Source organism: Desmodus rotundus, chromosome 7 (assembly GCF_022682495.2).
Source record: "Desmodus rotundus isolate HL8 chromosome 7, HLdesRot8A.1, whole genome shotgun sequence".
NCBI lineage: Eukaryota > Metazoa > Chordata > Mammalia > Chiroptera > Phyllostomidae > Desmodus > Desmodus rotundus.
This window is the reverse complement of record NC_071393.1, coordinates 93,187,051-93,214,953: the sequence shown is the minus strand read 5'-3', so window position 1 is coordinate 93,214,953 and position 27,903 is coordinate 93,187,051. Positions and strand designations below refer to the sequence as shown.

At 47.4% G+C, this 27,903-nt stretch overlaps 2 protein-coding genes across 11 annotated transcripts in view; one reads left to right on the top strand and one right to left on the bottom strand.

The window, feature by feature from the left end:
• HERC1 (HECT and RLD domain containing E3 ubiquitin protein ligase family member 1) overlaps window positions 1–16,715 on the top strand; it is a 183,532-nt gene extending 166,817 nt beyond the window's left edge. For all 10 annotated transcript variants that reach the window (XM_024567643.4, XM_045201606.3, XM_045201604.3 and 7 more), the window contains 11 exons: window positions 652–754; window positions 1,998–2,167; window positions 3,538–3,676; window positions 5,607–5,776; window positions 7,122–7,291; window positions 7,575–7,740; window positions 8,538–8,614; window positions 9,395–9,647; window positions 10,128–10,280; window positions 13,020–13,325; window positions 16,071–16,715. In XM_024567643.4, coding sequence (XP_024423411.2) covers window positions 652–754; window positions 1,998–2,167; window positions 3,538–3,676; window positions 5,607–5,776; window positions 7,122–7,291; window positions 7,575–7,740; window positions 8,538–8,614; window positions 9,395–9,647; window positions 10,128–10,280; window positions 13,020–13,325; window positions 16,071–16,256 — 1,893 coding nt within the window. In that variant the 3' untranslated portion in view covers window positions 16,257–16,715. The remainder of the gene's footprint in view (window positions 1–651; window positions 755–1,997; window positions 2,168–3,537; window positions 3,677–5,606; window positions 5,777–7,121; window positions 7,292–7,574; window positions 7,741–8,537; window positions 8,615–9,394; window positions 9,648–10,127; window positions 10,281–13,019; window positions 13,326–16,070) is intronic.
• A 5,529-nt stretch (window positions 16,716–22,244) lies between these two features.
• FBXL22 (F-box and leucine rich repeat protein 22) lies at window positions 22,245–26,389 on the bottom strand. Its single transcript, XM_053928856.1, has 2 exons — window positions 26,039–26,389; window positions 22,245–23,063 (listed from the first exon to the last, which is right to left on the bottom strand). The coding sequence occupies exons 1-2, from the start codon at window positions 26,371–26,373 to the stop codon at window positions 22,718–22,720; spliced, it is 681 nt and encodes a 226-aa protein (XP_053784831.1). The 5' UTR covers window positions 26,374–26,389; the 3' UTR covers window positions 22,245–22,717.
• Window positions 26,390–27,903: the final 1,514 nt, after the last annotated feature.

Here is a 27,903-nt window from a genome sequence, read left to right as displayed (position 1 = left end):
ACCTCTTTAAAAAATAATAGAAAGAAAATTTGAGTGTATAAACAAATAAATTAGAAGCTGTTATTCACATTACAGAAGGTTTCTTGGTTCTGCAGAAGACCTCTTACACAACTCTTTTCTGTGGATTTTCCTAACACATTTAACAAGCAGCACATTTACAAATACTCAATTTATGTTCAACTCTAGATGCACCATCATAGATAGTCTGTGACATCTTGAAAGTTAGGATTTAGCTAGGGATTCACAAAATGAGGAAGTCCCTCTCTGGGGAACATATAAAGCAGTTAGTGTCACCTCTGAAAGCAGAAAAAGTGTGATTGGGAAGAGCCCATGGCTTTACATGGTCCTTCACTAGTTTTTACAAGGCCACAGGTTTTTCTTTGGCTTCTGTTATCCAGAGGAATGCTTCCACTTCATTTGTGGTTCTGGGGATTTTTGCCAAATGCTCTGCACACTTCCTCCCCCAAATTCTGCTAGTTTGCAGAACAATATGGGAAAATAATATTTAGGACTGTGGGTTTGGGTGGAAACAGGTAATTAACTGTTAGTATTTTTATTGGAAGGTAATTCTTGAGTTTATACATGTCAGTAGGCAAATTCAATAGTATTTTTTTTCTATTTTAATGTGTGCCTTATACTTTTGTTTTGCAGAAAGTTGATGTTCTTTGTGGAATTGGTATTAAAAAGGTTGCTTGTGGAACTCAGTTTTCTGTTGCATTGACCAAAGACGGCCATGTGTATACCTTTGGTCAAGGTAAGGCATTTTCCAGGCATTGCATTGCTTGTTTTCTGTAAATATTTGTGTGTTATAGAAACATTGCTTCCCAGTTTTACAGAAAGTACTCTAAATAGAGTCATTATTTTGTTCTGGGTGGTGAGTGGGTACTGTCACCTTCATTCACTAGCTACTCTTCTGCTCCTCTCTGTGAACTTGGTCATAGAGATACTCCCCATTGATGGCCCCTCATGCCAGAGCCTTCACTCTTGCTAGATGAGTTCCTCCAAGGCCTTTCCCCTTCTTTTTGCTGCCTTCACCCTGCTGCTACAAACACTGCCTTGACCACCAGAGGGCTCCTTGGTCCTTCCAGGGACTGGGGGTTTGGGTTGAAGGAATTCATAGGCTCAGGGCTCAAATAATGAGGGGCAGCAGGAGCTGAGGCCATGTTATTCAGAAGGTTTCTTGGGGCTTGTGGGCTTGTGCCTAAAAAGAGGCTGCTGCAGTAGGCACTTAGAAGTTACTTAATGCTTTTGAGATACATTTTCAGTATAGTGGTGAGAATGGAAGTTAGGTTAGAGATGGTAGCCAAGCCAGACAGGCCTAGCAGACATGGAGAAACAGGGTCTGACCTGCACTTTCTAGAAGTGTGGCAGCAAAGCTAAGGGGAGAGGTTGGCTGGAAGTTTGAGGACAGGATAGTTTGAATGACATGTTTTCTTTTTTATTTTTTAAAATTTTATTTATTTATTTTTAGAGAGAAAGGAAGGGAGGGAGAAAGAGAGGGAGAGAAACCTTGATGTGCAAGAGAAACATCAATCAGTTGCCTCTTACATGCCCTCAGCCAGAGACCTGGCCCACAACCCTGGCATGTGTCCTGACTGGGAGTGGAACTGGTGACCTTTCAGTTTGCGGGATGAGCCACACTAGTCAGGATGACATGTTTCCTTAGGATGCAAGAACTTTAGGGCCTTTGTAAATTATGCACCAGTCCTCTCAAATATGGGGACACTGGAGTGCCTGTTGGTTTGAAATAAGCTACTAATTTTAGATATAACTTTATTTTTATGAATAAGGAGACTGTGACATTTTACAAAGAAATAGTTTTAAACTTTTTATTCACTCAGTATTCAGTATACCTTACCAGAATGAGTTAATGGTATATATGAGTTATATATGTCATTGTCATTCCACCATAAAAATTAAATGATTCATTAAAAAAACATAAAAGGACTGTGGTGTGCCATCCATAAATTTCCTTTTGCTGTTTTTTTCCCCCCCAGATCGCTTGATAGGCTTGCCAGAGGGGCGTGCTCGCAACCACAATCGGCCTCAGCAAATCCCTGTCCTGGCTGGGGTGGTCATCGAAGACGTGGCAGTTGGAGCTGAGCACACACTTGCTTTGGCATCAACTGGAGATGTATATGCCTGGGGGAGCAATTCAGAAGGACAGGTAAATATTTGTCTTGCTACTCTCACATTCTAGAAATCTGATAACATCCTTCATATGGTAAAAGGATAAGCTAAGAACCTCATAATGTCTACCACAGTGCCTCAAGCACATCAGTTTGCTCCAGGACTGATTGTTTTGGCAGTTCAGTTGTGCTTCTCTCTCTCTCTTGATTGTGGCCAAGTAAGTATTACATTATTGACCATTATTTTTTAAAAAATCACAGCAAAAAGATTAAGGGGATTAGCTGAGTATATATGTGTCTAACACATTGATAGGTGCCTGGCACATAGTAAGCAGCACTTTATAAGTATTTGCTGCTGTCATCATTTCTGCGTCGTCATTTCTATGGTAATATGTGAGATTAGGTACTAGGAGCATCAGTTGATCTGGAAAATAGAAAGAATGAAACAATAATACTTTTATATTTGATAATATGACAGTATACAAAGTACATTTGTGTTTGTCCAGGAAGTCCTGTCACCCCATTGTACAGAGGAGTGAACTGAGCCTGTAAGAGGTTGAGGAAGGACTCGAGGTTCATGGGTGTACTCTACCCTATATGTAGAGGAGGGAGGGGCTTTGGTGGGAGATGTCTGAGATGCCTGCTACTATGATGGCTTTCAGCCCCACGTGCAGAGCCACACTCCCTTCTTCTATAAATCCTGTCTGGGTCTGGCTGCTGCTAGAGTAGGTACTCAGGGGCCCTCAAGTTCAGGGTCCAGTATTATGCATTTTGGCCCTGTGGTCTCCTCACCAGTATCTTAACAGAGGAGGAGGTTGCTCATCTCGGTGGCTGCATATTGTCTTAATGACAGGAGGGTTGCCGTTGAGGACAACTTTGGCAGGTCCCTGACAGGGCCTTGTCATGACCCTCCCTGCTGGTGTGTGGTGCTTAGCTGCTGTAACACTGGGTGTTCCAGTCGGACTCTAAGAACAGAGATCTGAGGGAGAGAATCTGCTTCTGTGTATGTTTTTATAATTGCTCATTTATTGTTACACCGGCAAACCATGTTAAAAAATCAAGAAACCAGTGTGTTTTAAGTAAAAGCTCTATAGATTATTGTTATTTTTTTAACTTTCTAAGAATTCATTTTCTCTCCAGAAGTGAAACCCAAGGTTGTGTTCAGTCATTAAGACTCATATGCTAGATTGGAATGGCTTTGTTACAGCTTAATTTTTAGGAGTCAGTCTGAGCTCTGAGGACCATTCTGATAGAGAAAATCAGAATTAATTTCATTATTTTGATGCTGTGGTTTGGTGCAGATATTAACCTATTTACATCTGCTACCATCTAAGACAGAATTCATCATCTTGGCTTCCTCTCTTCCTCTTTCTAATTGAATCTCTGTGTATTTGTAATTTATCCCCAGCTTGGCCTAGGCCACACCAACCATGTTCGAGAACCAACCCTGGTAACAGTTTTGCAAGGGAAAAACATTCGGCAGATCTCAGCTGGCCGCTGCCACAGTGCTGCATGGACAGCACCGCCAGTCCCACCAAGAGCACCAGGTGAGGGATGCAATACCCACGCTCCTACAGTTTCTCTTTCAGCAGTCCCCAGCTGACTGTCTGCTTGCCAGTCTCAGATTGTATCCCGACATGGTTCTGAAACCATCAGACCTTCCCCCACACGACCAGAGCATTCCTTGTGCTACCAGCTCTGTAAATACCTTCACAGCAAGAAGTTCTCTTGCAACTCCATTATGAAGCAGTCCCTCTCTGCACCCCTAAAAGAAGAAAATATATCACTTAGGCAAGCAAAGATTTGTAATTTTAGAGTAGCAACTAAGTGTCTTTTTATATATAAAAGAAGCGATGAATTGTAGCTGTCTGAAGCCTGCTGTTAGGAATAATGATTAAAAACCCTGGGACCAAATTCTTCACCCCCATTAACCACTTGAAACATGAGGTTGTCTGTGCATTGGCATAGCAGAAAAATCACCGCCATTTTACTCCAGTGTGTAGCAGGACTGATGGGCCGTTTCAACATTTTTGTTGTTTGTTTTATGTTTAATTTATTATGAAATCCTTATAGATCTACAGAACTATATAATGAAAAATAAAATGCATATTTGTATACTTAACATCCAACTGCATACTCCCCCAATTAGATCGATCTTCCGTTCCCCACCAATATATTCCCTTAAGTGTAGCATTTATCATTCATTCTTACGCATTTCTTCATGTCTGAGCTGTTTCTTTCCCAGATATTCAGGCCCTTTCTTTCTACCATCTGCTGTTGTCTAAGGCACTAGAATTTCCCTGAAATGACCTTGTGACTGAGAGCTAAGCATTCTCTTCCTTTTTGCTCACCTCTCTACTTAGCACAGGTCCTTAGGAAAGACTGCCCATGGAGATTTTTTTCTTTTACATATACTCTAAGAGAACAAGGCATAACTACCAAGTAGGAGGCAGTTTCTGGTTAAAGGATCCAGAATGAGCAGTATTCTGCCTGTGTACCGAAAACTTCAGAGACTCTGGGGCCTCTGAAGCTTCCAGAAGGATTTCCCTCCCACTTCAGGACAAAGGCTCCACAATGTGGTGGTTAAGGTTCAAACTCTGGAACCACATTGCCTGGGTTGAATCCTGGCTTTTCCACTTATGAGTTGAGTGACCTCAAGACTCAGTTTCTTTGACCGTAAAATGAGAGTAGTAATATTATAAAGAGCTGTAGGAGTAAATGAACCAATTCCTGTGAAGCTCTTAGCATAGTGCCAGGCACATAAAAGTACTCAATAAATGTTAGCTTTTATTAATAGTAGTAAAATACCTCTGGGAATTGAGCTGCACAAATTTTCATTCACAGGAAAGTCAAGTGAGTTGAGTATTGTGTTTCTCCTCGTTTGTGCATTTTTATTAGACGGTAACCATATATACAGTTCTTGTAGTCTTCTCTTCTCCAGAGCTCTCGTTCTTCCAGTGAAAAGCTTTTGTGAATCGTGCACCTAGGTCTTTCGTTCTGCCGTGGTCACTTTCTGTGAGGTCTCTAGTTAAAGTGTGGGAGGTGTCTCTGCTGAGTGACCCTGTTCCATTTTCCAGAACTGCCTGTCTGGTCTGAGCCCACACCTTGTATTATTATGAAGACAATTACTGAATATGAAAGGAAGAATTTGGGTTTTTCTTTTTTGTGAAGAAACTGTTTAAGCCCCATAGTTAAATGGGAAACTAAAGGAGGAAAAAAAAAAGTGTCCATAATGATAAATAAAAAAGATGTTTTAAAAACCAGCGTAAGTTCATGATAAATTAAAATGAATTGATGGATAGAGAAATTGATAATAGTAATATAGCAAATATAGGCAAATATTAATTATGGAATTTAAGTGGTAGGAATGGGTGTTCATTGTACACTTAATTTTTCTGTATGTTCAAAATTTTTTTAAATACTGAAAATGCAAATAATACATTTTCCTTTATAAGTGTCCATCTGCTTTCTGGGCAGGTGTGTCGGTACCTCTGCAGCTGGGCCTGCCTGATGCAGTGCCCCCCCAGTACGGGGCGCTGAGGGAGGTGAGCATTCACACCGCGAGGGCCAGACTCCGGCTGCTTTACCATTTCTCGGACCTCATGTACTCGTCCTGGAGGCTGTTGAACCTCAGCCCCAACAACCAGGTAACATACTGGCTTGGGAAACAATGACCAGGATGTGTTCATCGGCTCTGGACCTTTTCTCTCAGCCTTCAGGAAATTATTTCATGGCTGATGCTTTATACTCTTAGCACTTGAGAGATGTAGAAAAGGAAACAACTCTGTTTCCATTTTATTGTTGGGTTAGTGACAGCCCAGGTATTGGTAGTCATACTGTTAGACACAAAGTGGTCTTCTGTGTGTATTTTGGTTTGTCCAAACCTCAAGGAAGAATGAATGTCTAAGCATGTATTTTCTATAAAGTCCAGTGTAGGATTTTAAAATTTAAGCACACATATCTATTAGTATGAGTTAAGGTTGTTATATGAATGAGTCTAAAACATTTAGGAGACTTCTTGCGCTTCTTACAAATGCACATTCTGGGTCCTGTGGAAGGGTAGGTAGGGGAGATAAAGTAAATTTGGCTGATTTGATTTCTTTATGGAACAGTCTAGAAATACAGAAGGAAAGCAAGCTGGCTATGTTTATTTGTTTAATGTGTAGGCATGCCTCCCAAAGTGTATATCAGTTTATAAAACTATTCATGAAAAATCTTTTGGGGAGCCAGTCATGAAGCAGGTGAGAGATTTGACAAATCATTGTTAGAAATAGATAATTAGCCAGGCTACAGAATATTGCGCGCACCAAAGTGTTAGCAAATGGTGTGTAATTAGTGGGAGAAATGTTTAATGATATAAAGTTAGGTGAGAAAAGCGGTGGAAAATCATATAAACAGTGTGACCTCAACAATGTGAAAAATGTATGCCTACAAAACATGGAAGGGAGCCCTGGTTGGTGTGGCTCAGTGGATTGAGCTCCAGCTGGCAAACCAAACAGTTGCCAGTTCAATTGCCAGTCAGGGCACATGCCTGGGTTGCAGGCTGGGTCCCCAGTGGGGGATGCGTAAGAGGCAACCGCACGTTGATGCTTTGCTTTCTCTCTCCTTCCCCTCCCCTCTGTCTAAAAATAAATAACATAAAATCTTTAAAAAGAAAAAATATGGAAGGAAATAGATCAAAGTGTTAATGGAGCCCTCTCCATATGGTAGGGCTGCAGACGGTTTTGTGTGTGTGTGCACTTTTCTGTATTTTCCAAGTTTTTAAAAATAATAATATATTTTATTAGAAAAATATTTTTAAATGACTAATAATAACTCATACCCATATTTATGCTTTTAAAGTGAATTTCAAAAAATATATATTCTAAAAGTGAAAGTGTTATCTCTTTCAAGCCTTAGTTTACCATTTCTTTTTCTTTCAATTCTTTTTTATTTTTTTTTTTATTGTTCAATTAAGTGTACCATTTCTGATAAGCTTACCTCCTGTTACAGAACAGTACATCTCACTATAATGCTGGAACATGGGGCATTGTGCAGGGACAGCTTCGGCCTTTGTTAGCCCCAAGAGTCTACACCCTCCCAATGGTGCGCTCCATAGGAAAAACCATGGTTCAAGGCAAAAACTATGGACCTCAAATTACAGTAAAGAGGATATCAACCAGGTTAGCATATGTGTGCATGTTGCACTAACTGGCTAGCATTTTTTTAGGTGAACACTACTAACTAATCTCTGTGATCCTTAACTACTTCACTTGTAAAGTTGGGTAGTAACAGTACCTAGGTTAGTACCCAATGGGGTTATAGTGGGCCTGTGCCACAGTGTTTGGCTGTTGCTAAGCTGGCCTGTTAATTCACTGATGGGAAGATACCTTCAAGTGACGTGTGTGGTTATTTGGGGAAGTTGGTGAGAATTGTGTCTTATTCTGTTTTCCCTTTCTTTTAAAGAGGACGGAAGTGTAAGCCCATCTTTGTCCAAATAGCAAGGCAAGTAGTTAAACTGAATGCATCAGACCTCCGTCTGCCCTCCAGAGCATGGAAGGTCAAGCTGGTTGGTGAAGGGGCTGATGACGCTGGAGGAGTGTTTGATGACACAATCACAGAGATGTGCCAGGTCTGTTCATTCCGGGTCCCCTGCTGAATTGTTCACTCAGGTGTTGGCCATTTTATTGTTTCCAGTGTTTACTCTGTCAGACACGTTTTGTGAATACAGCAAGGATGCATTTGTGAGCCTTATGTAAAGATAAGCTCTCAATGATGTAAAGGTGGATTACAGTCGGGGTTTGTGAAGATACTGTACTGAATAAATGTCAGTGCTTAGCCATCTACCAGTGACTCCCCATCTGTTGTGCTGTAGTACTGGCAGAGAAAACAAAAATGACACATTCATGTTTGTGTAACACAAATCCAAGACCATCCATGTGCTCTGATTTTGGTGCTTTTAGAACTTCCAGGCTCCAGGTGAATTAGAAAAACAAGTCTTAAGTATTTGGACCAGTTCTTATTTAAGACCTCCAGTGGCAGCTTTGCTTCCAGATCAGTTCTGACCCTTCCAACTTTGCCTGGTATTAGGATTTTTCTGATAAATCCGGTGATTAAAATAACACTTAGCTCTCAGTTGTTAGTCTATTTGAATATTACTATACTTTATTCACAGATACCCCAACTCCTGCCCTGGATTGACCTCTTCATCTTAGTTCTGCATAGTGCAGGATATTTTCTACATGGAGGAGTTCCTAATTTCATTTTGAATTAAAACTATGAAAATAACCATAAAGAGATGGCTTGTTGTCACATAGTGTTATAAAGTTCTTAAATATTCTCTTTTCAGTATGATGTTTAATGCAGTTAGTTTATTCTCTTGATGCATTTGATGGTCATTTCTCAAAAATAATTTTCTTTCTTTTACAGGAACTTGAAACTGGTGTCGTTGACCTTCTTATACCCTCTCCCAATGCTACTGCAGAAGTGGGTTACAACAGGGACAGGTAAGACAGCCAGCAAATGTTTATGGAATTTCAGTAATAATAACAACTCACATTTACTGAGTGTTTATATGTGCCAGGCACTGGTCTAAGTGCTTCATGTGTATTATCCCATTGAATCCTCATTATAACCTTAAGGAGCAGGAACTACTGTTAATTTCTTTCCCTAGTAAGAAAGCTGAGGCACTTCTATCATGACTCAGTATTTAGTATAGGACCAACTCTGATAATATGGAGGGGCATAGGAAACTCAAACTTGATGATGAAACCTGACTTCTTTTGCATTTCTGAAGGCCAACATGAGCTCTTCTCAAGGAATTTCCTGCATCAAAATTTATTTAAAAGCTTTGATAAGCTATCAAGTCACTACACTTAGTATTTGCAATTATATGTTATTCCTGAATTTGCCAGATTTTGAATTTTGGATCTTGTGTCATGGACTTGTACATGATAAATGAAATGCTTTTAGGAAATAGGACATCCTGGAGCAGATTGCTTAAGGATTAATAAACTATTCACTTGCCCTTTTATGGTTCTTCTAAAAATAATTCAAAATTTGGTTGCTGTGCTATCCAAAACAGTAGCTACAGGCCACATGTGGCTGTTGAGTCCTCAGAATGTGGTTAGAGCAGCTGAAGAACTGAATTTTAAATTTTATTTAATTATTTTAAATGGCCACATGTTTGGCAGCCCAGGTCTAGACTAATACTATAGCTGTTGGACAACTTTTTTCTAATGAAATTGAGGATTATTTTGTTTGAAATATTTTCTTTAATTCTACAGGTTCCTTTTTAACCCTTCTGCCTGCCTTGATGAACACTTAATGCAATTTAAGTTCTTGGGAATTTTAATGGGGGTTGCCATTCGCACGAAGAAGCCTCTGGACCTCCACCTGGCCCCTCTAGTGTGGAAGCAGCTGTGCTGCGTCCCACTCACCCTGGAAGACCTGGAGGAAGTGGATCTGCTCTACGTGCAGACCCTCAACAGCATTCTTCACATTGAAGACAGTGGGATTACCGAGGAAAGTTTCCATGAGGTAAGTGCTAGCCCGTCCATGCTTCTGTGGTGTTGACTAGACTTTTTTTTTGTAAAACTCAGATACTGTTGTCTACTTACTGTCTGGCTGACCCACACCACGTCCCATTGCTGCCCTTAGAAGTGGCCCCCCAGCAATTTAAATAGCTGCTAACAGATAGAGTCGAAGCCAGCACCTGAATCAGTCCTCTGATTCACCTCTAATCAGTCATCTACCTGTTAGAGTGGAGGACCAGGAGAAGCAGGGTGGAGAGGGAGGGCTGGGCGACCAGAGTCCATCAGCCTAGTTTAGGAGGGAGAAAGATTCAGTCTCATTTTTAACTACAGCCTGATGAGTCAGCATTCCCTGCCGATGAAGTAGCCTGATTAGCTATCTGGATTGCCTTGTTTTTATCCTTAAAAATCTTAATGATGTTACTCTTTTTCTTTTTTATTGTCGTTTCTACCATGTAGTAAAAATTCTTTTTTCTGCTATTCCTAGATGATTCCTCTTGATTCTTTTGTTGGCCAGAGTGCTGATGGCAAAATGGTTCCTATTATTCCTGGTGGAAATAGTATCCCACTCACATTTTCCAATAGGAAGGAGTATGTGGAGAGGGCCATTGAATATCGACTTCATGAGATGGACCGACAGGTGAGACAGAACATTTGGGGGGGGGACATGCGATTATTTGCCTTTGTCTCCAAACAAGAGCTGAATACTTAATACTGAATTGGGGCATACGAATTTACTGTGTTGCTTCATTTGTATCCATATTTCAGCCCCTATTCAGAGCCTTTCCAGGCCATATCTCTGGGTCTCCTATCTCCTTACTCATGACCTTACTTAGGTCAGCTATGAATTGGTGACTGGTTGGATTGAGGCCAAGCTCTGACCCAGGCCTTCATACCCTGCATTCTTATTCCTCCTCATTTCTTACTGCCGTCCAACCTACTGTCCCCACTCCAGCTTAGTCAGTCAGGGTCCATATGAAGGAACCCCTGAAAACAACAGATCTTGCAATCTGACATGAATGCCTCTTCCCCTCTCCTGCTATAGATAGTCCTTTAAGCCCCAGCTGAGAATGCATCTGCTCCACAGACTAGCTCTCCCACAGGTCCATAACCTGTGGAGAGCTTTTTTATTACTTAGAAATTCCTCAAGATTTAATATACTTCTGTGTTGTGGTCTAACAATTAGGCTGCAGAGTTTGGGTCTTGTTTCTTCAGTTAGCTTGTAAGACATTAAATGAAGAGTGTTCTGTTTCTTTTTCTTTCTTTTATCCATCTATAGCCTATATATTCTTGTTCTATGCTGACTCGTAGTATAAGCATTTAATAAAGGATGGGAGTATGATGAGTGATCATAGGAATGAATATTGTGTCCAAAACTGAGTTTTAGGTTATACAGTTCTTAATAGTCACTTTAGTAATACTAGGTGGGAGGTGTCTAGCCCAGAATGCTTTATTTGCAGAATATGTTGGGGTTTTGTTGAGAGCTGGATTCAGGCTCTGAGGCTGTGTGGTAATATGTGTATAACATTCACTCCTGGTACCTTCTTTGACTTTGACTTTGAGCCAGGTCCAGTCAAAAACTAAATCCCTTAATTTAATGAGAGTGGGTTCTGTCAGCACTGCTGTTTACACAGCCAAGGATTAGGATTTGTCTCTAGTTCTCAACACGTTTTAATCCTTGGAGAGTGAATAACTGACTAAAGATGTATTGATCACCTCCCGCATGCCAGGCATGGTCCAGGCACCTTCATGTGCAGTTTCCCCATCACTACTCTGTAAGATAAGGGTCAGTACTACCATCTCACAGATGAAAACACTGAGTCCCGAGAAATGCAGTGATGTGCCCAAGGCAGAGCCAGGATCCCAAAGCAGGTCTAACTTCGGGGTCTGGGCTCTTCTGCCAGCCCTTCCTCAGAGGGTCGGATTGACCATCCACTCTCCATCAGTTGTGCTCTGCTCTGGCTTTGTTCCTTTCTCTGTAACAAGGCTGCCTTCCTCTTTCACTTCCTCCTCTTTCACTTCCTCCTTAGAACCCAGTGTTCTTCCCATAGCTGTCCCAGTTGTCCCCTGCCCAAGCAACCAACCCCCATACTACCCTCAGTTTTCTCAAACAGCTTTTGGTTTGTGTTCTAGCAGGCAGGACATCTTGGTTTTTGGCAGACTTTGGCTGAGGTATTCCTTTTAATATCAGTAGAGATCGCCCTCACTGCCAGTGCTGTTTTTTAGTCCCAGACATGATAACCCTACACAAATCATAACCCCAGGGCCTTCCTCAAGGCACGGCTCCTGTCGATCCTGGGTTTTGTTTTGTTTTGTTTTGTTCTATGGTAGATGGTTTTGAGTTGGCTAAGAGTGAAGGTATTTTTATCTAACCAACCTTGAAGAGTGATGAGTCTGCCCTGGCTGGTGTGGTTCAGTGGACTGAGTGCTGGCCTATGAACCAAAGGTTTTCTGGTTCAATTCCCAGTCAGGGCACATGCCTGGGTTGTGGACCAGGTCCCCATTAGGGGGCACTCGAGAGGCAACCACACATTGAGTTTTCTCTCCCTCTCTTTCTCCCTCCCTTCCCCTCTCTAAAAAAAAAAAAAAGGTTTCTGCCTAAAAAAAAAAAAGTGATGAGTCTGCGTGCAGGGGATGCACTACTTACAACCTTGAAGGAGTTCTTCCAAACAGACTGTGGGCAGCCCCGGCAGCTCCCCTCAGCGTTCCCCGCCGGCCTGTTCTCAGCACTGTGCTAAGAGAACAGAGGAAGTATAAACTCCCCGGTCACACAGACTTTCATGAAGTTACTCAATTAAAATTCTCTTCATAGTTACATGAGCGGCATGCCTCACTTTTCAGATGAGAAAATTGCAGTAAAAGAAGAAGTGGTAGAGTTGGGATTTGGAACCCAAGTGTCCTAATTAAATTCTCTGTCGTTTTTACTGCCCTCCTACAAAGGACTTTCCAGTTTTACTTTCTTCTTTGTACTTTTTCAAACAATGAACACAAATAATTTTTACCAAAAAATGACTTTTTAAAAGAAAATATAAGTTATAAAACAATATAAGCTAGACACATCCTCCAAGAGCTTCTTACTTGGCCAGGGACACAAACCGTCCCACAGAGCACACTTTCACAGCCCATGGCCATGTGTGTGGCAGTGTGACTGAGTGGGGTTGGCATTGAGGAGTGGAGGTGGGCTCCTAAATTGGACTTGAACTAGGATCAGAGAGAAGGATGATGGGCCGAATGCACGGCACTCGTGGCTGGAGTTCTGAGGGATGAGCAGATGGTCCGGGGAGCGGTGAGCAGGTGGGAGATGCCTAGCCCAGTTGGGTCCACGATGGGTGCTCAGTCTGTGCCCACACGTTGAATGAACAACCTCTCCTGGGAGCAGGTGGCTGCAGTCCGAGAAGGGATGTCCTGGATCGTCCCCGTGCCGCTGCTGTCCCTCCTCACAGCGAAGCAGCTGGAGCAGATGGTGTGCGGGATGCCCGAGATCTCTGTGGAAGTCTTGAAGAAAGTGGTGCGATACCGGGAGGTGGACGAGCAGCATCAGCTCGTGCAGTGGTTCTGGCACACGCTGGAGGAGTTCTCCAATGAGGAGCGGGTGCTTTTCATGAGGTTCGTGTCTGGAAGATCTCGACTACCAGCCAACACTGCTGACATTTCTCAGAGATTCCAAATCATGAAGGTTGATAGGGTAAGTAAGCCATTTTTTTCTTGCTTGGTAATGTCTGCCCTTACTGCTTGGTGGAAAAACCAAACTGTGACCCTCAAGTAGGCCTTCCAGTTCAGGCTTAATGCTTGGAATTTCCAGATTAAAAAAATAAGCAGAAAAACTTGTTCAGAAACATCATAAAGCTTCAGCGAAAAAGCTCCTAAATGTATGTGGAAGGCTTACTACAACCAACAACCTTCCATAAATCTTCCAGTATCGTCCTGAGTGAACGCTGAGCTTGGCAGACGGGTCATCGTGTTGCCTCTGTCTCTCATTTTCCGTGCCTTTCCATCGTGTGACTTATCACTGGAACATGATCTTGTTTGTTTTCATGAGGCTACTCTTAACTGGTGCACACGCCATAAAAGGAACCTGAAGGCGTGGGGAGCAGTGACAGCGTGCTCTGTGACTGCTTGTGAGGTGCGCCCTGTGGGGCAGGCAGTGCAGCTTCTCTGCAGCCTGATGAGAGGCCCCAGCTGCAGAGCCACAGCCCAGCTGCCGTTTTGACAGATGGCTTAGGAATAAAAGGGCTTAGAGTCTTAAATGCACACTGCTGCCAGAGTCATCTTTCTTAAGCACCCATCTGACCATGTCACTCTTCTCCTTTCACACCATTCAGGGGCCCCCTGCATTGACTCCAGGACAAATGCCAGCCATCTTTGCAGCTTTAAACACCTCCAGCCTGGCCTTTGCCCTGCTTTGTGATATAACCTTTTGACACTTATTATGTTCTGGCCATAATGGACCACTTGCCTTTCTTCCCCACAGACCACGATGTTTCTAAACTTCTGTGCCTTTGTGTAGGCTGTTCCCTAGCTTTAGTAAGTTCTCCTTCACACATCTTTCTATCTCTGCCTAGCAAGCACTTACTTATCCTTTAAGACTAACAACAATGTCATCTCTTCCAGGAAGCCCTCCTAGATGCTTTCCTGTGTTCCCTGACCATTCCTGAGGGCAGACTTAGATCTCTGTCCACACTCTGAACACCTGATATACCCCTCAAACTCAGCATTAAGTTAGAAGTGTCTGTGTTCCCTCTATCTCTTGCTTCCCCCATCTCCAACCCTCAAGCTGGGCAGTCCTCCAAACAGGGCCTGTGGTATTTATTCTGGAAACAGTAAGGAAAGTAAAGCCTCTTCACGCAAGGGCCCTTCCTGCCAATTTCAGCAGGTTTCAGTATCTGCCTTTCTGGTGTTTTTACAGTAACCACTCCTGGAGGTTGCTGTAGCCAAAGCCATCCCTCCCCCACTGCCTCCTGATACTGCCCTCCTGGGCTCCACTCCTGGGCTCCACTCCTGGGCTAGGCTTGTTGGAGAAACCATGAACAGGAAGGGCTATGAAAAGAGCCTTTCCATAAATTTTCTACATGACTTGCCAGAAACTATAAGTTGTAAATCTGTTTTGTTGCTTCAGAGAGAGATGGGGAGGAGGAACTGGTTTATTTCTATTCAGCTCTGGAAAAAACCCTTGCCTAATATCTGTCCAGGGCTACCCCTGCCTTCCCTGGAGTTAATCCACCACTAATCCCCCCCGCTTGGGGGGTTTTAGCCTCAGAAAACTGACCATTGCAGGTCTCTCTTTTGTGACCTGACTCTTAGCCCATTTCTCTAATGTCCAAGTCAGAGCCACCTGCCAACATTCCCATTCTCTGTCTTTGCTGGTTTGGGTTTTTCTGCATTCGAGCTTTCTGTGTCATCACTGGCTCTGGCAAGTCAGGCTTCTGGACCTTCCCTCTCCCGCCTCTTTGAAATGCACTCACCTGCATTTCAAAATGTAGGGCGCAGGTCTCAGAGAAGGAGGAGGGGGCTGGTTTTAAGTGAGGGTTGGGCAAGAGAGAGTGGGCAGGTTTTTTTTTAAAAAAAACCCTGAAATATATATAAATAAAAATCAATATAATATTGTTATAATTATTACAAATACTGTAGTTTAGAAAATGGTTGTGTTTGCAGGGAGGGAGGGGGAACACATACAATGCTATCTCTCTAGTAGTCACCATTCTCACCTTTCACCTCTGATTCCTCCCGTCTTTGCCTCAAGCATACACAGTTCTGAATGATGCATTTAAAATTTTGTATTCTGCTTTCTTCACCTAAAAGTCTGTCCCTAGCATTTTTCTGTTTTACTGCTGGTCATCATAATTTCAAATGACTGTGTCACCATCAGTTAAGTGGGTGGACTGGGATTTAATTAACTTCTCCTTCATTTGAGCTGTGGGCTGGTGGCTGTGGCAGGTGAAGCATGCAGAGTGCACACTATGAGGACAGTGAGGGGAGCAGGAGCGAGGTGGCTTCCTGACCACTGTTCTCCCTTCCACCAGCTCTGTTGGGGGTCTCTGAAACAGCTTCACGTTTGTACCCTATTGGTGAGGGGGAGTGAGCTCGATCGCACTTTTCCTCTGTGGTAGGAAATGTGCAGAGTGTTCCCTCCAGTAACCCTGCCAGGCAGGGCTTGTTCTCACTTGATGCATGAAGGCCCTGGAAGAGTGAGGAGAGGAAAGGAACCATCTTCACCAAAAGTCGTGTTGGCTGTGGACACCAGAGCCCACGCTCTTCCTACCGTGGCCCATTCTCTGCTGCCCCTGGATCTGACCCCTCGGTCATGTCTGGGGCCCATCTCAAAGGCAGGGAGAAGCGCTGTCCTGACTGTGGGATGGCGCTGACGGGCAGCTCCTCTGCCCCCAGGACCCCTCGATGCTGCACTCATAGCTCTGGCTTTCTCTCTCCACAGCCCTATGACAGTCTGCCTACCTCACAGACCTGCTTCTTCCAGCTGAGGCTGCCCCCCTACTCCAGCCAGCTGGTCATGGCGGAGCGCCTGCGCTACGCCATCAACAACTGCCGCTCAATCGACATGGACAACTACATGCTCTCGCGAAACGTGGACAACGCTGAGGGCTCCGACACCGACTACTGACGCTGGGGGTGCTGTCACCCCCCCTTTTCCTCAGTGATGCTCACTTCCAATTTAATGTTGATACACTTTTATGGTAACTGCATAGATGTTTTAGGAACATAAACCGACATTATAAACAGTGGCCACGTTTAGTTCCTCTAAATGTAACAAAGAAATTAGATGTTTTTATTTTTCTGTGATTGTACAAAAAGAAAAAAAACAAAGTGCTCTCAGTCAGGTTTCCCCCCCATATTTTTGGTCACTTTTGATAAGTTTGCATGGAACCATTTTGGTGCATTTTTAGTTGGGAATGGTACCTTTTTGTAAACCCACCCAGTGAACATGAAATTGTACATTGTGTATAATTGTTCATTAGAAAGGACAGTTTTACATGAATATTCATATATTTATTTTGTTTTATTTTGAATTGCCTGTGCAGGGTTCCTCATGCAGAGAAATAAAGCCAGTCAGGAAACAGAACATGGGCTGCTTTTGTTGACGCCAGCAGAGCTTCTGACTGAGAGAAGGAGCAAGCTTTCAGGCTAGTCTCTCAGTCTGGTGGCTTTTTGACCCACCAGAAACTTACCTTTATACTGACAATGGGCTTTGCTTGGCAGTGACTTAGCAGAGGGCCATGTGGTATAGCAGTCGTTGGGGGTAGGAAGCCCCTGTTTTCATTCGTTCTGTCACCCTGGGTCTCTCACTCTGTTCCCTCACTCCAGAGGCCTTGCTTTAGCCACTCAGCCCATTTTCTCAGCACCACCCCTCCTCCTCCTCTATAGCTGGCTTAAGGTATAGAGTGCTAAAAAGAGCCTTTCTTGAAGCCCTGGAATTCCTAGTGTGGAATGCAGCTCTACTAGGCAAGGAGGAAGTTAACCGAAGTAATGGGGTTCTCACCCTGCCTGTGAAGAACACAGGTAATTCTGCCTGTGATAGAATTAAAGAGCAGGGCAATTCACAATAAGGTGCCGTGTCTGCAGGGAGGGTGGCCAGTGGGAGGTGTACAGAAAGGATAGCTATTGCTCCTGAGCACTTAGCATGCACGGCTGAGTGAGTGGGTGAATGAGTGAGTGCATGTGAATTAATATGAGCACTAATGAGTGGCTTTCATATTCTTGAACAATGGATGGTGGGGAGCTGTGCAGGGGGCTGGGGAGAGTTACAATGTTGGTGCTTGAGCCCAGCCCTGCAGGGCCCTGGGCACCATGCTCGTTTGTTCGGGAATGTCAGGATGAGCTTGTGGTTCCAGGGCAAAGGGCCAACGAAGGGATGTTGGCTGCCGGGGGTGGGAACCGGAACAGGTCACGGCCTCGGAGTGGCTTGTCTCTTTCACCTACAGCAAGTTCAAGCCAAAAGCTGCTTCCAGTACACTTCAGGACTGACAGCCTGCTCAAAGGAGACGCCGGACGGAGGGCCTGGCAGGCCAGTGTTTGCCACAAGGAAGGTAGAAGGTGTGTCTTTCAAAGAGAAATTGGAAGAAAAATATTGTTTTGTTTACTAAGATAAGGTGGTTCATGGATCTTTCCCAGTGAGAATATCTAATATTATTTAGAATGATGACATCTTAGTTTTATCAAAAGAACTTTCCATTGGAACTGCCTCAGAGGGATACCACAGCTTCTGGGGAACTCCAGGGGGTTCTGGGCAAACAAGCATTTAGTACTCTATCTGAGCCATCAGTCAGTAGCAGTGGGGAGGGCTCTGGGGGTGGGAAGGCACTGCCCCGGCCTCCAGACCAGGAGGGCCGTCTCACAGGAGGAGGCCTCTGTGTGTGGCTGAGATCCCAGGCAGCACCAAGAGTCAGGCCTTTCAGGACCTTCTGGGCTGGTTCCTGGTGACAAGTGGATCATCTTGCTGGGTGAGGCTGGGCCGAGGGTGTGCCAAGATGAAGGATACATCACAGTCTCAAAGACCATTTTAAATCAAAGTAATGCTTTGACCTTGAGAGGCTCAGGCCTCGGCTGCCGCAGTTTGTTCTGGACTGAGGGGTAGAGGCACCCCCAGTAGCTGACATTCCATGGTTCTGGGTCCTCCTATCTGTCAGGCCTAATGGTCAGCTTCTCAGGTCTGACCCTGCGAGGGAAAGATGCCTCAGCTTTATAACAGGTGCCATTTCTTTGCCGGAAACCTGTTACTTTTCTTCCTTCTCTTGATGTTGGAAGGCCCAGGAGAGTGGGAGGAGTGAGACCCCGATCTGAGGAGCTAGAATGAGCCCAGTGTAGGTATTTTATTTTCCTTCGGGCATTTTCAGCCCCTGTGGAGGCTTGGGCAGCTTTTTTGTTTGCTGGGCTCATTCAGTTAAATACTCGTTGTTTTTATCACCCTTAACTAGTCTCAAGAGAATTTGACCTCTTGCCTTTAAAATTTAAGATTTCCCCAGAGGCCCTTCAAGGTACAGCTTTGTTCTGGGCCACCCAGCTTTGTAGCCTTTGCTCAGCACTACCAGTAGATGAAACCTACATCTGGTTAGCTCAGTTTTTTAGCAAAGAGCAAGTCTCGGGCATGGGATCCTAGAGCTGGAGGAATTCTGGAGCTAAGCGGTCTGTTTATCTCTGCCTCTATGGACCAGGAGTCCAGGGTCAGGGGAGGGAAGCACTGGATCACATACATACAGGTTAGATCTGGGAGTCCTGACTTCCTGTCAGCGTGCCAGTGTTGGAGCTGAGGAGGGGCTCAGTCCCCTCCTGTACAGAAACATTCTGCCTGTGCAGAAATGGGCCAGTGTGTTCCTGAAAGACAGGCCTTAGCACCACCTCCCCCCATCAGACTCTGCCTCCCAGGGAGCAATCTGGGGCTCCTGACCTCAGAGCATTTGGCCCCAGTCTCTGCTGGCACTGAAGTTCCTGTGCAAACCAGCCAGCCTCCTGCCAGGGAACACAGCCCTGACCCAGTGCTGAGGATCTGTGCCCTCCCCCTTGCTTCTCCTCCATGTGGCCATTGGCTGCCTTGGCCACAGCAGAGTAGAGTTAACATTTGGGAGCTGGAGAAAGTCTGTGGTTGGTTCTGACAGGCTGTGAAGTTGTAGGTAACTTCAAGCTGTTGCCAGGTACCTCTAGAAAATGGCCAGGCCCCCATCTCCCTGCCTGCTCTTCTCTGACATGCCTTGGGCTTCCTCACTCCACCTGTGTTGAGCTGTGCCTGATGGTGGGAACACCCTCCCTGCTGCTGGAACCTGCGGAAGCTGGAACCAGTCTTCTAGGCTTGGCCCAAAGGCTCTGTCCTCCTCAGATGTTTCCGGATCGCCCCTTCCCAGTCCCCAAGCCTTGTGGGTTCTGCCAGGCACTTGGCTTTTCTAGCTCCCAGCAGATGTGAGGACTCCTTTCCTTACCCCTACTTTACAGGCACTGCACATTTAGACATAATATCATCACAGTGTCACAGAGAGGGTACTGATCCTAGTTTACAGATAAACAGAACCTCGGAAAGGTCACAGCTTGTCAGAAGTTGTGGACGGAGGCGCTGGGAGAGCCCTTGAAAGCTCCCCTCAACGGAAGAAGCCTCACGTCTTCTGACCAGAGTGAATGCATGGCCAATACCCAATGTTTGCTGGATGAATGAGTGGATTAATTAAGCATGCAGTGCCCCTTATTCTCTGCAAATCTGAGAGAAGACCCAGGAAGTTGTTACAGATTTAGCAGGCACCGCTCTGTCAGGTGCTTTGCTCAGGGCCTGCTGAAGGTGAACAGTGACTATTAGGAGGCAGAGTGGTAGCTGAGGGTCTCCATCCCTACTTCCTGGGAACACTTCAGATGACCCTTGGCTCAGGGACCCAAGCTTTTCTGGAGGGGGTGGGGCAGAACAAGAACCCTAGAATCAATGTGGGACACAGCTTTTCTGTGATCACTGCAGTCTTGGAATGTGGGGTTTCTTAGGCATTGAAGGGTTGGTTAGGGAACTTAACCTCAGGTATAAAAGAGCATCCACAGGAAAGGGCCTCGGGGGACGCAGGTACCCTCTTCCTGCCGAACTTGAAGGGAGTGACCTCTTCTCTACAGACAGTCACACTCCTTCCAAGAACCCTGGCGGCAAGATTTTTTATCTATCCCAATACACAGGTAAGAAAGCGGAGGTTTGAAGAGGGCTGATCTGCCCTGGTTAGAGGAGAGCCACAAACCACCAACTCAGGCAAATAGGGCCTGCTGGGAATTGGAGAAGACAAGAGCAAAGCCCTGGGGCTTAAGTGGCTCTGTTTTAGACAAATATTTAACCCCTTGGAAGCCTGAGCTTTCTTCCAACACTGTGCAGTAGTGGGAGAAAATGAAGCTCCTGCAAGGCCTCTCCAAGCCCAGAGTGTAGTGGGTGGGCTGTAAAGTCACCCAAAGGGAACTAGTCTCAGGCTAGTGAGGGGCCCTCTCATTCTACTACACTTGGTGGCCTGTACTACAGGGCCTGGCTTTTCCCACACACAGATGAGGAGGGACTGTACCAGGTGGGGGCTTAGTGGACCTGTTTCCAGGCTAAGCACTGGCACAACCAAGGGCCCAAGGGCAGCAACTGAGGCTTTCAGCAGTCCCTGCAGGGATGGGGGCAGGGTGGGGTTCTGCTTGCTCGTCCACAGGTTCTGGTCTGCCTGAAGAAATTTTGGCACCTCCAGGCCTTCACCTGGATATCATCTGTGCCTTGGTTCCTGCTCGGGGTAGGCTGGGTGGGAGATGTCCAGCTCATTTCATCCTCACAATAACCTGTGAGGCCTCAATGGCCTCCCCCATCTCCTATTTCTCTGATCTCTCCTGTTTGCCTTTCTCCTCACTCTGTGTTCTAGCCACACCAGCCTCCCTTAACATGCCAGCTGAGCTCCTAGTCCGGGGTCTTTGAACCAGCTGCTCTCTCTTCCTGGACTATTTTCCTCCGACATGCTGCTCAGTTCCCCTCCTCCCTCACGTCTCAAAGGTGACCTTCTCAATGAGCCTTACATTGGTCAACCCCTTTGAAGTTGATTCCCCCTTACTCTGCTTTTCACCTGATACTATCTTCTTATATACTGATTACAGCAGGTCCTCAAATGTTTCATTCAACATTGATGAGATGCTAGGAAATTAACTTGTTTATATCAATTAGCTTATGGTAAAACTGGTTCCATGTAGGCACATTCGCCCCAGTTCCAAGAACCTATCAATGACCATAAGTGAGAACTTAACTGTACTTAATGTTTCTTCATCCACTGGAATGTAAGTACCACGAGAATAGAACTTGACTCTTTTTCCTTGCTATTCCCCCAAATATTGGGGCAACGAATTAAGGAACCCGCGAGTAGAAATCAAACTCCCCTTTCACAAAGAAGAAGCACCTGGCCTCAGGTGTGTAAAGAAAGGGTCTCTGTCTCAGAGGGTGATGGGCGGAGCCAGAGTGTGAGCATCGCCCACCACTCATTACTGCTCCCTGCCTTCCCCACTTAACCAGTTTTCCCGGTGTACCTGGGACTAGGAGGCTGCTGGGTGGCCAAGTGCCTTTACTTTGTTGGCAAAAGGTGGGACATCAGTGATTAAAGCTCTGAAATGGAAGACCGGGTGTGTGCCCACGTTCAACAAGTCCAGCAGGTAAAAAAACTAACTTTACATCAGCTTATAATGGTTTCGGTATCAAAGGACCTAGACCAGGCTGCTGCTTTTGTTTTTAATTCTCTACTTTGGGTTTTTGAAATGCTTTCTTTTCCTCTATGATATGAGAACAGTAGACAATAAGGATGCAATTTAAGAATCAAATCAACAAGCTAATGTCTAGAATCGTGTATGCAGGTAATTCCTAGCCATGTGTCTTCCCTAGGAAAAGCGAGTGGGCTGGCGTGGGTGCTGAGCAAAGCCATGGTGGAAACCGAGGCGACAGGGCCCTGGCGTCTACAGCCCAGCTCGGTATGGAGCCTCCGTGGCGCTTTGGGTGGCTCTCTCGAGCCTTGCCCCTTGAATTTCTCCCCTCCTCCCAGCTACTGGGACAGCACCGAGGCCACTTTCCCGGGAAGCCTGTGCCGCTGGCGGGGTCTCCGAGGGCCACTGGGGCGGGGCGGGTGGGGGTGGGGAGGTTTGGGAGACGTTGCATGAGCGAGCGATGCGCCACTGTGGCCACTCACTTCTGTCCCCAGGGTGCCCTGCCCGCTGTTGGCCTGGAGACCCGACCCCACCTGGGCGCGCCAGCTTCGCGCTCAGTGCAGCCCGCCAGCTTGGGTGGCCATTGTCTCCCACCGGGTTAGACCCCTGAGGGCGGTCACAGGACCGGAGGAGGTAGGCGCCTCCCACTGCCGCAGAAAGGAGAAGGGAAAGGTGTTGGTGTTCAGTGAGAACCATCCGAGTGTTTTCCAAGCACCAGGTCATTTACCCTCGCATTCATCCTGTATATAAAATCGTAGTGTGAGGTAGACATTCGTATCCCCATTTTGCCAGCGGGAAAACTGAGGCTCAGACGATGTGGCGACAGTCCGGGAGGTGGAGGAGCTGTGGTTGTCCCTTCGCACCCACGCCGTGGCCAGTGCCCTCCCGCGACCCGGCGGCCTAGCGCGGGAGCAGCTTGCGGAGGGCCGGGCCTGGCGCCAGCAGGTAGCGCGGCGGCTGATCCGGGATCATGGTTGCACTGTGCTCGGCGCGTAGCGCCAGGCGCGGGCACGCAGCGCGCAAGCGGCGCAGGCCGGACGCGCTCACGTTGCGGCAGAAGTCCACGTGCAGCGTCTGCAGCGTGCGCCCGTACGCCGCCACAGCCACCAGCGTGCGGTTGGTAACGCGCGCGCAGTTCTCCAGGCGCAGCGTGCGCAGGCGCGGACAGCACCGCAGCAGTTGTGCCAGGCAGTCATCGGTGACGTGGCCACACCCAGACAGCGTGACGGACGCCAGGTTGGGGCACCTGCGGAGAGAACGCGGTAACAGCGGGCTCCAACCACGCCGGTGGGGAGCCCACTGGCCCGGTCCTCCTCCGAGCAGCCCTGGGGGGCGGTGCAGGGCCCTCGCGGTTTACAGAGCGGGAGCCGGGCCCAGCGAGTGTGAGGAACTTACTGCCTGCGATGAGGCGGCCAGGATCTGAGCCAGAGCTTCTGTCGCATTTCCCCTCGTGGCACCGTGATCTGCGTGGGCTCTGAGCCCCCAGTGGGGAACCCAAGCCCCAGTCCTGCTGGGACAGAGGGGATACTGGTTCCAGGAAGGACACCTGTACTTTCATTGGATCTCATTTGTTGCCTTGAGTGGTGCGAGGGAAGTGGGGCGTGTGGTGACCACGGTGACCGCGCCAGTCTACCCTGGAGCTGAGGCCCCGACTCTCCTGGCGACTATCCTGGTGGGAGGAGAGGAAGGAGGACGGGTTTCCTGTGGGGTGGCCTAGAAACAGGCCCACTCCTACCCTGGGTTTTAAAGCCCTGGTTTCAGCTCCGTTGACTGAGGCAGTTACGGCGTCCCCGCTGTCACCCCATACTGCAGAACCAGACCCAGGGTGAGAATAGTCAGGGACAGGGAGTAGCTTGTCTAGACGCTTGGAGGCCCCTCTGCTCTAGCCTGACCAGCACCTGATGGAGAAAAAGACCTTAAGCAAAGTTAGTCTGGGCCGATTTGCAGTGTGACCTTGGCCGAGTCACTCGCCAAGTACTGAGCCCGCTGCCCAGCGGAGTAGGAGGGAGGGAGTAATGCCTGCCGGCGCGGGTGTGAGGATTTCGATTTGGGCTGTAAAGAGCCTTTTATAGGTGATTGTAACCCTCCTGGGAGTGAACAGAACCAGACTGCTTCCGGTCAGGAAGGACCTATGGTGGGCACAGGCCTTGGCCCCCTATAACCAGAGGGAGCTGGAGTCTGAACCAGGAGTTTGGCGGTGGGGGTGGTCCCTGTCCCTTTCTCCATCAGCCTCTCCTCAGTCCCTTGACTGCACCTGCCTGGGCCAGCTTGGCTCCCTCGTGACAGGGGCAGGGGTGAGGAACTATAGTAACTGCGTGGCCACATTTCTCACACAGCCGATGCCATCCTCCCACGTTCGCCTGCCTTCCGTAGTCTTCGCGTCACCTCTACACCCTCAGTTTTGTGAGTGAAGAAACTGGCCCAGACAGCTCAAGTGACTTCCTTGTTGTGTATTTGCTGGTCTGAGCTGGGGCAAAGGCCTGAACCTCATTGGTCAGTGGCTGAGGGGCGCCTCTCCTGATGGGCAGGACGGACGGTGGCAGAGGGGAGGAGAGGCAGGGCCACCTGCTCGTCTGTCAAGTGGGAGAAATTGTTATCTTCAGGGTGGTTGTGAGGATGAGGTGTTTAGCCCCAAGGGTGTTGAGTGATCCCTTGCTCTAAGAACCTTTAGGATAATTCTGATGCCGGAAGGAACCAGAGACAGAAAGAGCCAACTCCTTCCCCATCCAGCCAGCCACAGCTGTTCCTCACCTCCTCCTGCAGCTGGACTGCCCGAACAACCCGATTTGATTCTTGTCTGTACCTACTATGTGCCAGGGCTACTGTGTCATTTTATCCTCACTGCCTGTGAGACAGGTGATTTGTCCCATTTTACAGATGAACAAAAGAGGTTAGAAGTCCAATATTTGGGTTAGGGTCCAATATTTGGGTTAGGGTCCCATGGTCGGGCCGTAGCAGAACTGGGGGACTCAGCACAGAACCCTGACCAGCCAGCCCTCTGACGGTCAGCCAGACAGAGGCCTGGGAGGCCCGTTCCACACCTTGCTGGTTTGGGGGATTAAATCCGGTTCTCACAGCAACACCGGAACAACCTCAGGGCAAGCCTTCTGCCCCCAACAGGTCTCCCTCCAGTCTGATTTCTGGGCCTTGTTAAACCCATAAACGTGGCCTGGCCCCAGCAGGGCCTCGTCCCAGGCCCATCTTGATTTCTTCCTACTACCTTCAAAGAAGAAAGGTGGGGCTACCCACTATTCTCTTCCAGTCGTGCTGCCAGCAGACAGCAGTTATTACACCTGCAGGGGCAGCAAGCTGGCCAAGCCTGAGCCTCATTGGTCAGTGGCTGAGGGGCGCCTTTCCTGATGGGCAGGACGGACGGTGGCAGAGGGGAGGAGAGGCTCGGTAGCATCCTGCAGAGGAAGTCCGAGTTCTTGCTCTAGGCAGGAGGCTCTGACCAGGGAGGGGCCTGGCCGGTGGCTCAGCCTCTGTGTCTGCAGCAGGGTTGACATATCAAATACAGGGTGTATTTGGACATACTTATAACAAAAAAATATCCTCTCTGAAATTCAAATTGAATAGGATGTCTTGAATTTTCATTTGCTGAAATCTGACAATCCTAGATTGTGGGCAAATCCCACAATCTCCTAGAGGTTTGGCTTGCTCATTTGAAAAGTAAGGCTAAAACACCCTCCCCTGGGATAACGGTGAAGAGTAGTGAGTTTCAAATGAGGCAGCCACGACTGGGTGTCCCCGCCCCTACCCCTACCCTGAGTGCAGCTAACCCAGAGCACCCAGTTCTCCCTCCTCAACTGCAGTTCTCAAGCCTTGGGGCTTGTTTGCTAGAGGGAGAGTGGAGGGGAGAGCTGACTGCTGAACCTAGAAATCTTTCTGTGGGGTCTGACCTTGAAAGTCCACGCCCAGCTGGACCCACCCAGCATTTAACACCTGCCAGGGAGGACAGCTGCCCCAAGGACAGCGGCAGCGGGAGCCTAGCTCTCCCTCTCTGCCCCAGGACCTGTGAGGCTAAGAGGAGCTTGTTTCCCTGTGCTTTTATCCATCTCTTGGGCACTGTGCTGTGGATGGGCCTGCAGGGTCTGCCTGGGGCCCAGTCTGAGGATCTCTGAGGCAGGGCCATCTTGGTCTTGTGAGCGGCTCTTCCCTGACCCCCAGAAGCCTCCCAGAGCTCTGGATGCCAGTGCCAGTGCTGCTCACCAGGTGACCTACCTGTCACACACCTGGAGGAGGAAGTCGTTGACCAGGCTCTCATGCTGGCTGCAGATGCTCCTCTGGAAGGCGCTCTTGAGCCAGTCCTCAATGCTGCACACCTGCACGCGGCTGGAGTGCCAACAGATGGAGAGGCTCCTGAGCGCTGGGCTCAGGAGGAAGTTGTCCTTCGTGAGTTCTGTGAGGGAGCGAAAGTGCAACAGGGGCCAGAGCGCAGGGTCCTCAAACACATCCCGGAGCTGGGAGCAGGTCCTGGCGAGGTTCTTCCTGCTGTCCTTGTCCAGGAAGGAGAAGAGGTGCAGCAGGCACTCGTGGTTGAGCTGGGTGATGTGCATGGTGCGCAGCGGCTGAGGAGTATGGCTGGAGCCCAGGGACCTGACCTGCCTCCTGCTGCTCCTCCCCAGCTCCGGGCTGGTGGACATATATGGTTGTGGAATGGGGTTTATTTTGGGCTAACGACTGGTGCTGGAGCTGGGAGGGGGCTGGATCCAGACATACGTGCAACAGTCTGTGTCTCGGCTTATGTTCAGAGGGATTGGAAATCCTGGCAGAAAAGCAGCCTATTGAAGTTAAATATTTTCCTTAAAAGGGATTTCTTTTCCTTTTAGCAGACAATGGTGTTCAACAGTGAGCTCGTTTGGCTTTTCCCGAGGCATTTTCATTCTAGGTGGCTAGCCAGGCCGCCTCAGTCTGGGCTTGTGGGCTCTGCCCACAGGAGGGACTCAAATAGTACATAGTGTCTGTTTTTCTTTTCCAGTGCCGTACATTGTATTAGTCTGGTCTCTCACCCCACTCTTAGTGGGAAGAAACCCGTTGTCTATGAAGAGGTAAAGGTGACAGTTTGTAGCCACTGGTGACACCTCTCTCCTGTTTTCACTCCATGGGGCTGGTTTCTCCAGGCTGAGCTGAGCTGCCTTCAAACCCTGCGGCCCTCCACAGGCAGAGGGAGTTCCTGGGCCTCCCAGCTGCCCCCAACTGTTCCATAAAAGACTTATTTTACTTTTTTCCATCACCATTTATCCCCCCCGCTCACCCTCTTCCACCTCCACCCACCCAAGATTTATCTTAAGTAGTTTATATTTGCAATTTCTTCCATGAATATGTCATGTTTTAAATGTTCTTGCTTTACCTTTTTCTAATGTGTTCTGCTGTATCTAGCCTATATTTCCCAAAATGTCAATATGGATGTGGTAGCTCTTCATACGAAACTTCTTGAAACAATTTTAAGTTCAAGTACTTTAGTCATAGCCTGCTCTTTAAGCCAGCCACACACCGTCCTTGTGCCTTCAGTTCCTCTTGGCAAGTCGCCTGCAAGTCTTATCCATTAAGTTCTCCCCTCCTAAGGAACTGAGATTTCACAATACGTGGATCTATTTTATAAAACTGCTTGCTTGAATTCCAAGCCTACCCTGGGTCCTACAGGGGTTCCCCTGGCTTTGCGTGCAGGTGGTGGGTGGGTGGGCTGGCGTGGGGACGCCGACCGTAAAGCGGCATTCTGCCTGTGCAGGAGGGAGGTGTTTCTCCTGCTGGACCAGGGAGCACCTCAGGGGTTACCTTCCTTCCTGCTTCCATTGCATTGGAATTGAAAAGAATGGGAATACTTTGTTTCCAGTTGTGTGGAGTAACAGGTATGAAGCACCTATGCTGGACCCTCTTCAGGAACTACGGTTGGGTCAGGCCTGAGGCTGCTTTTTCTCTAAAAGCCAAAGGCAGCTCAGGAAGGAAAGGAGCCTGTCCAATGTCCTCTGTGCCTGGGTTACCCCAAGACTGCCGGGGGGGCGGAGTGGACGGGGTTGCTTTTCTTAAATCAGCAAAAAAGGTAAAAGGAAGAAGCTTTTCTCAAGGAAAGGATGATCAGCTAGTAT

Coding starts and splice junctions, on each gene's coding strand:
- FBXL22 (XM_053928856.1), bottom strand. CDS start 26,373: ATGCACATCACCCAGCTCAACCACGAGTGCCTGCTGCACCTCTTCTCC. Junction 23,064..26,038: donor CTCCTCCAGGTGTGTGACAG/GTAGGTCACCTG, acceptor TTCTCTCCGCAG/GTGCCCCAACCTGGCGTCCG.